The sequence below is a fragment of the Neoarius graeffei genome, chromosome 3 (genome assembly GCF_027579695.1).
Source record: "Neoarius graeffei isolate fNeoGra1 chromosome 3, fNeoGra1.pri, whole genome shotgun sequence".
Classification (NCBI taxonomy): domain Eukaryota; kingdom Metazoa; phylum Chordata; class Actinopteri; order Siluriformes; family Ariidae; genus Neoarius; species Neoarius graeffei.
The window spans coordinates 6,934,728-6,943,621 of NC_083571.1; the positions used below are offsets into that span (position 1 = coordinate 6,934,728).

Here is an 8,894-nt window from a genome sequence, read left to right on the forward strand (position 1 = left end):
AAAAGCATAACAAGCTAGAATTAAAATGGATTTTTCAAAGGTTAGCACCGTTTGATTTACACAACATGCCGACCACATTAAAGGGGCACATTGTTGTTTTGTTGTGACACAAACAATAATTAAGATGAAAAAAAAAAACAGAAATCTGGAGTGTGCATAAGTATTCACCCCCTTTCATATTCACTCCTAAATAATAGCTGCCTCCAAACAGGTCAGAGACAAAGTTGTGGAGAAGTATAGATCAGGGCTGGGTTATAAAAAAAATCCTAAACTTTGAATATCCCACAGAGCTCCATTAAATCCATTATAGCAAAATGGAAAGAATATAGCACCACTACAAACCTGACAAGAGAAGGCCCCGCCCACCAAAACTCACAGACCGGGCAAGGAGGGCGTTAATCAGAGATGCAACAAAGACACCAAAGATAACACTGAAGGAGCTGCAAAGATCCACAGCGGAGATGGGAGTATCTGTCCATAGGACCACTTTAAGCCGTACACTCCACAAAGTGGGCTGGGCTTTATGGAAGAGTGGCAAGAAAAAAAAGCCATTGCTGAAGAAAAGATGTTTGGAGTTTGTTCAACAGCATGTGGCAGACTCCCCAAACACATGGAAGATGATTCTCTGAGACTAAAATTGAACTTTTTGGCCATCATGGGAAACGCCATGTGTAGCGCAAACCCAACACCCTGAGAACACCATTCCTACAGTGAAGCATGGTGGTGGCAGCATCATGCTGTGGGGATGTTTTTCATCTGCAGGGACAGGAAAGCTGGTCAGGACTGAAGGAAAGATGGATGGCACTAAATACAGGGCAATTCTGGAGGAAAACCTGTTTGAGTCGGCCAGAGGTTTGAGACTGGGACGAAGGTTCACGTTCCAGCAGGACAATGACCCTAAACATACTGCTAAAGCCGCACTGGAGTGGTTTAAAGGGAAACATTTAAATGTTTTGGAACAGCCGAGTCAAAGCCCAGACCTCAGTCCAATTGAGAATCTGTGGCATAACTTGAAGGTTGCTGCATACCAACGCAGCCCATCTAATTTGAAGGAGTTGGAGCAGTTTTGCCTTGAGGAACGGGCAAAAATCCCAGTGGCTAGATGTGCTAAGCTAATAGAGACATACGCCAAGAGATTTGCAGATGGAATTGCAGGAAAAGGTGGCTCTACAAAGTATTGACTTTATTTTTTTTGGGGGGGGGGGGGGGTACCTATGCACCCTCCAGATTTCTTTTTTTTTTTCTCCATCTTAATTACTGTTTGTGTCACAATAAAACAATTTTCACCTTTAAAAGTGGTAGGCATGTTGTGTAAATCAAATGGTGCTAACCCTTCATGAAGCTGATTAAGATAATGCCAATAGTGTACAAAGCATCAAGGTAAACGCTGGATACTTTGAAGAATCTAAAATATCAAACATTTGGTTTAACACTTTTTTGTTTACTACATAATTCCTTATACAACCCCGATTCCAAAAAAGTTGGGACAAAGTACAAATTGTAAATAAAAACGGAATGCAATGATGTGGAAGTTTCAAAATTCCATATTTTATTCAGAATAGAACATTGATGACATATCAAATGTTTAAACTGAGAAAATGTATCATTTAAAGAGAAAAATTAGGTGATTTTAAATTTCATGACAACAAAACATCTCAAAAAAGTTGGGACAAGGCCATGTTTCCCACTGTGAGACATCCCCTTTTCTCTTTACAACAGTCTGTAAACGTCTGGGGACTGAGGAGACAAGTTGCTCAAGTTTAGGGATAGGAATGTTAACCCATTCTTGTCTAATGTAGGATTCTAGTTGCTCAACTGTCTTAGGTCTTTTTTGTCGTATCTTCCGTTTTATGATGCGCCAAATGTTTTCTATGGGTGAAAGATCTGGACTGCAGGCTGGCCAGTTCAGTACCCGGACCCTTCTTCTACGCAGCCATGATGCTGTAATTGATGCAGTATGTGGTTTGGCATTGTCATGTTGGAAAATGCAAGGTCTTCCCTGAAAAAGACGTCGTCTGGATGGGAGCACATGTTGCTCTAGAACCTGGATATACCTTTCAGCATTGATGGTGTCTTTCCAGATGTGTAAGCTGCCCATGCCACACGCACTAATGCAACCCCATACCATCAGAGATGCAGGCTTCTGAACTGAGCGCTGATAACAACTTGGGTCGTCCTTCTCCTCTTTAGTCCGAATGACACGGCGTCCCTGATTTCCATAAAGAACTTCAAATTTTGATTCGTCTGACCACAGAACAGTTTTCCACTTTGCCACAGTCCATTTTAAATGAGCCTTGGCCCAGAGAAGACGTCTGCGCTTCTGGATCATGTTTAGATACGGCTTCTTCTTTGAACTATAGAGTTTTAGCTGGCAACGGCGGATGGCACGGTGACTTGTGTTCACAGATAATGTTCTCTGGAAATATTCCTGAGCCCATTTTGTGATTTCCAATACAGAAGCATGCCTGTATGTGATGCAGTGCCGTCTAAGGGCCCGAAGATCACGGGCACCCAGTATGGTTTTCCAGCCTTGACCCTTACGCACAGAGATTCTTCCAGATTCTCTGAATCTTTTGATGATATTATGCACTGTAGATGATGATATGTTCAAACTCTTTGCAATTTTACACTGTCGAACTCCTTTCTGATATTGCTCCACTATTTGTCGGCGCAGAATTAGGGGGATTGGTGATCCTCTTCCCATCTTTACTTCTGAGAGCCGCTGCCACTCCAAGATGCTCTTTTTATACCCAGTCATGTTAATGACCTATTGCCAGTTGACCTAATGAGTTGCAATTTGGTCCTCCAGCTGTTCCTTTTTTGTACCTTTAAATTTTCCAGCCTCTTATTGCCCCGTCCCAACTTTTTTGAGATGTGTTGCTGTCATGAAATTTCAAAATGTCTCACTTTTGACATTTGATATGTTGTCTATGTTCTATTGTGAATACAATATCAGTTTTTGAGATTTGTAAATTATTGCATTCCGTTTTTATTTACAATTTGTACTTTGTCCCAACTTTTTTGGAATCGGGGTTGTATGTTCCGGATGCTATTTCATAGTGTTGATGTCTTCAGTGTCGAAAATACAAAATACAGTAAAACCTATGAATGAGTCGAGTTGGGGTGTACAAACTTTTGATTGGTACTGTGTAGGCAGGTGGGCTGTTTGTGCTAAATGGGTGTGATTGAGCGTAGTGCACGGTGCCATGTGATGAACCGGCATTTCAGTGATCCCAGCCTCACTGAAGAGGAATAAATGAACGAATATACACTCACTGGCCACTTTATTAGGAACCCCTGTTTATCCACCTGCTGTTCGGTGGAGTTTTCTAATCACTTAACAGCAGCACGACGCGTGATACAAATCAAGAGCTTCAGTTCATGTTCACACATCAGAATGGGGAAAAATTGTGATCTCACCGTGAAGTGTGACTTTCTTTCACTGTGAGGAACTGCTGAGAAATCTCCTGGGGTTTTCTCACACACAGAATGGTGCAAAAAACAAAAAAACATCAAGTGAATGAGCGACAGGTCTGTAGGTGGAAGAATATCACAACTCATATAATCACTCTTTACAACCGTGGTGAGCAGAAAAGCATCTCAGCAGAAGAACACGACATTGGGTTCCACTCCTGCAGCCAAGAACAGGAGTCTTAGGCCCAATCCCAATTCTAATTTCTACCCCTACCCCTCCCCCTTCCCCTCCCCCTTCCCCTTGGCCCTTCCCCTTGAAACTGAGCTACAAGGGATAGGGCTTGAAATTCAACCCTTACGTATTGGGATAGCCCTTCAACGATCGCATACGTCATCGCGTACCTCCGTCAGCGTTTACGTTAGCAAAACGCGACCAAATGCGTCATTGGCTGCGACCAGCCGCTACAGTCAGAGCCAGAACCAGAAATCTCTGCTGGCAGGGTGTGATTTGTTAACTAACACCACTGAATGGGATATCTTTGGCGCTTCGTGCACCACATCCGACAGAATGAGGTGTCAGAACACTCATGTAAACAATAAAAGCGAGAATAACAGAACAAAACGTACGCAGTCAAGCAACCGAAAACAATACTCACTCCCAAAGCTTTTTAGCAGCAGCTTGGATTTCAGAAATCGCTGCTCATTCTCAGCTCGAAAGCGAATCAAGCAGCGTGTTTCCTCTGGATAACAACTTAAAACACGTAAATAATGGAGAAAATACATTTATGACAATCTTTCGCCGCGGGAACCGCCATCTTTCTGAAATCCGCATGAAATCTCGCTGAAATCCACATGGCATTGTGGGAAATCACTCAAACCCCTTCGTTCGGAGTCAGCTCCAGGAAAATCTCCGTTTGGAGGGGTACAGAAGCCCTACCCCTTCCCCTACCCCTCCGCGTTAACTGGGATTGGGATACCCCTACCCCTTCACGTGAACGCGCAAAATGGAGGGGAAGGGCCAAGGGGTTGGTCCAAGGGGTGAAATGGGATTCGGCCTTAGAATCAAGAACAAGTTCCTATTAAAGTGGCCAGGGAGCGTGCATTTTACCTCCACTGCAAAGAAAAGGTTTTGGTGTTAAAAAAAAATTTCTGTAAATGAACCTCTGTAGTTTTTTCACTCTCTTGAAGAACATCAGAGCCACGTTCAAAACTGTACTTCGGAGTTCTTAATATTTGTAGCTACAAGATCCTCATTAACATTTTGTGTTGTTGCATCTCTCTCTCTCTCTCTCTCTCACACACGCTCATCCCATCCATCCATGCTGTCAATGTTCCATAAATGTTTACAGGAAGCTGGAGCTGCCATCTTTGTTTGGACTTACTCAAGGACAAAGCGTCTGCTTTTGGAGAACCATAAGCACCGTAAAAGAAGTTTCCTTCTTCCATAAGAGCAGAATCGAGCGCCGACCTGCACAACGTTCATCCACGTCGTCCACACAACACACAAAGCCACACACACTCCGTTCAGAAATCTACCTCACAACAGCAACAGGAAATACCTTTTTGAAAATCCCGAAACCCACCATCTGAGGAAAGGTCTTTGGTTTTAGCATCCGCTTGAAATCAGACTGATGTCAAATTAACAAGGTGCGAATTTTTTAATTGTTGTACAAACGTGTATTTTAATTCACTTCAGTATGTCATGTTAATATGTATGATAAATGATCTGTATAAACCTTCACGCCAAATGCTAGTCTGTTCCTGGTGTTTGTTGGTGTGTCATATTTTTTTTAGACATGATTTTGTTCGATTTAAACTCCGCGCCCAAGGTGAAGCAGAGCTTTAAAGTGCATATCCTGGACCAATTTAGTTTTTTTTTTTAAATATGAAAGTATGTCCCTTGACACACTCATCCAGAAGGGTAATTTTGCACAAGGCCATCTGTCTACAGCGGAAAAAAATAAAATAAAACGTGTCTGGAAAAATCCCAAGGGAGTCTGGAGCCAGAATCGTGACGTCACCTGCGGAAGCGCCAGCAGGTTTCAGTGCACAGCCTGTGTAGACCAAGTTTAGCAGCTAGCGATTTTGCATTGACATATGGAATTGTCACCTGGGCGCAATGTTACTTCACCTTTGGATGAAGAATATAATGAGATGTCAGAATTATTTCTTACCCTGGCAACAGTCAACTTGTGAATTGTCGATTTTCTTGGTCTTTTTCTCGGCTCTGCTTGGTCCTCGGCTTCGAGGGCCTCAGTGGATGCGGCACTTCGCTTTCTGTCAGGGGAGACGAACACGGCTGGCTCCTTTGGTGATGCTGACACAGATGGCGACAGTGTTGCTTTGGGCATTCTGACAGATGGAACCAGAACATTGTTTAAGGATTTTCCACTAGGAGACCAACTGGTCCGGGCAATGCAATCACAGGCCCCAGAGTCCATGCGGCTGCACCGCTGCGGCATATTCTGTGATGCAAATTGCCGCATTACGAATCCTCGTTTCAGCCAGCATAATATCAACATAGTTAATGCAGTGCCAAATTTTCCTTGTTAAATGTATACTTACATGGTACTTGGTTAATTCATTGCAACTGATTGAACCAAATGATAAGACATAACTTGGTTTAAAATTTGGTCTCCCAGTGAAGCTGGTTTGGCATTGACTAGGAGACCAAATCTGGCCACTGGGAGACCATTTGGTCTCCCAGTAACTATGTTAAAAAACGCTCTGGATGGAACTGCGTCTTTTTTCAGATCAAGTTGCCTCGCAAAGCCCATTTCCCACTGCAAATAGTCCTCAAAGTCGTCAGGCCTTGTGAAGTGAGCACCGCAAATAATGCTGTAGTCTGTAGCATGTAGCCAGTTTTTCCGGGTGCCTTGCACGAAGCGCTTCCATGTCTCTCTCATTGTCCGGTCTTTTGGGAAATGATGAGTACTAATCCCATCAAGATTGGTGTTGCTACACCCTCCTACGATACATCTGTTAACCATTTTAATAATTACGCGATAACGTTGAAGAAATTTGCAGAAAACCACCAGGTCGTTTTCTCATAAACAAACCAGCGCTGACGTAGGATTCAGAAGGAGGTGTCCCGCACGCGACGTCACGAAAATCAATGTTTGCCGGGAAATCCAAATGCCAAGTTTTTTCAGAGGCGGACCAATTGACCTCAAATGGCTTGATTTCAACTGAATTTTTCTGGTATTGCGCAAGGGAAAAAAATTGCACAAAATGTGACCGATATTTGACCAAAGTTTAATATAAAATAGGAGAATTACATTGATCTTGCTCCTGAATTTACCCGTGATATGCACTTTAAAGTTTTAAAGGTCAGTTTTAAAGGCAGCAGAAATATTACAAACTGCCGCTTTAAAGGTCCCATGGCATGGTGGTTTGTTGATGCTTTAAACGGGCTCGTGGAGGTTTCCGGATGTTATATCCGCAGCCTTTCTCGAAATGAACCCTCGGCACGTAGATATAGCCTCCTGGGAGAAAGCCCCATTTCAGCGCATCGTTTTGCTAATGAGAAGCAGGAGGCGGGGAAGGGTAGAGGGTGGGGGCGGGTCTTATAATTAATATTCATGACATGTAAACGTGTTACCTCTGATTGGCTAACAGCACTGTGACGCTACCTCCAGTGGGTCAGAACAAGCGGATGTGGGTGTCTTACTATGGCGAGAGAGAAGGAACAAACCGCGAAGGGAAAAATACCACGCGCTGACGTCATTAAGGTGCGACGCGAGGAAATAAAATAAATTCAACAAATGTTTGGGTTTTTACTGAACAAACAAACAAATAAAATGAACGAGTGACTTAAAAAAAAGAATGTGGGTGTCTTTGTAAAAACTGTTTTGATTGGCTATTATAACAGAGCATGCTGCATGCTTTTTGGTTTTGTAGCGCAGAGTACCTGGCTAACTGCAGGAAGCGGTTAGCTGCACAGCTAATGTAGCCATTGCAAGGCTAACGTGGCACCGATTTTAAAACACGGCAAAACGACTTAACAGTTCTACACTTACTTGTTCGGTGTTTGTTGCTGATGCGGCAGGGATGCTTGGTACGGACCCAGGCTTCAGTGACAGTTGATGTGCAAAACCTGCCCTGTACTGTCCCAAGTTGTGGAAACATTCATCAGGAAAATGCTTCCGACAAACATACACCGTCTTAGGTAGACTCGACGGCGTATTATTGGAGTAAATAAAATTAAGCCACTGCGTCTTCAGGGGCTCTCCCGTCGGCAGTAAAAACAGACTCTTTTCTGTGTTGTCACATCCATGTACAGCGCAACTTCCATGTTTGGTGGCAACTTTTGAGCTGGGCGGGCAATCCATACAGTGGGTGGGAATCCAGAGGGGGGGTGTGGGGATCATCTCCCTTGCTGACGTAGTAAAGGGACGAGTTTATCAACGCGCCGTTTTGACGCGCCATTCTCAAATGTTGGGCATAGTTTGGTTTACACATTATGAAATTTCTAGCCACTGGGGTGACTTAAGAAGGTCAGAGGAACTCATTTTAACGTTAAAAAACCTCAGAAAGTGAAAATTTCATGCCATGGGACCTTTAAAGTTTTGTACATCATCCAAGGAAAAGAAAATTGCAAAGTATAAGAGCTGAGATTTGGATTTTGGACATGATACCAAAAAAAAAAATCCTGAAAAGGTTGTCATGTGTTCAGTGTGTGTATTCTACTAGATTAGTGATATCCCTGCTCTTTTTTTTTTTGGTCCTTCTTCCCTCATCATATTCATATATTAGCGTCTCTATTTCCGTCCGGATGTTCTCACTTGCCATCTCTTCTTCCTCCTCCTCCGTTCACTATAATGCATTAGAGGCTCTATTTTCAGAGCTAATTTATCAAGACTGATCCTTACATCTGCTGAATATTTTATCTCTTCCTGGCAAGGACTGTTGAACAGACAAAGCAGTTTAAAGACTTGATACATTTTTTTTTAATAAAATGGACGACTGCACATTTTTCAGGATATACTGTATGAACAAGCAGATGACTTTTCAAAATAGTTTCTAATCACTTCCTGTTTTTTTTTTTGCCTTTTCTTGCTAATCTTATCCTTGTCGCTTTCTAGCTTTGCAATTTTTGCAGCTTAATAAATGAAAACTGAAAATGATGGATGTTGCGGATGATTTTATGATGAATGGAGGTGAACTTTTTACTCTTTGACACTAGAGGGCAGCACACACAATGAAACAGGTCACCGAGCTCGATTACTGGACCAGGAACAGGCCCAGGGGCCCAAGGAGCCAGGAGGACTCAAAGCCAGAGCCTCTGTATAAAGCGGGTCTTATACTGTAAATCACCCAAAGACCTGAGTCAAGTCTGGGGGGCGGAGATATAGCCGTAACACAAGAACAAAACCAGCGTTACACCTTCAACTTGAGTCTTTATGACTTTCCCTGGAAGCACATTGTATTCACAAAAGAAAAAAAAAATAGAGTTATGATCTTGTAATTGCAAGAACGTA

General features: G+C 42.9%; 1 protein-coding gene across 3 annotated transcripts in view; it reads left to right on the forward strand.

The window, feature by feature from the left end:
• The window catches only part of dpf3 (double PHD fingers 3), an 88,420-nt gene extending 81,929 nt beyond the window's left edge, over positions 1–6,491 (forward strand). For all 3 annotated transcript variants that reach the window (XM_060916324.1, XM_060916325.1, XM_060916326.1), the window contains one exon: positions 4,764–6,491. In XM_060916324.1, coding sequence (XP_060772307.1) covers positions 4,764–4,831 — 68 coding nt within the window. In that variant the 3' untranslated portion in view covers positions 4,832–6,491. The remainder of the gene's footprint in view (positions 1–4,763) is intronic.
• Positions 6,492–8,894: the final 2,403 nt, after the last annotated feature.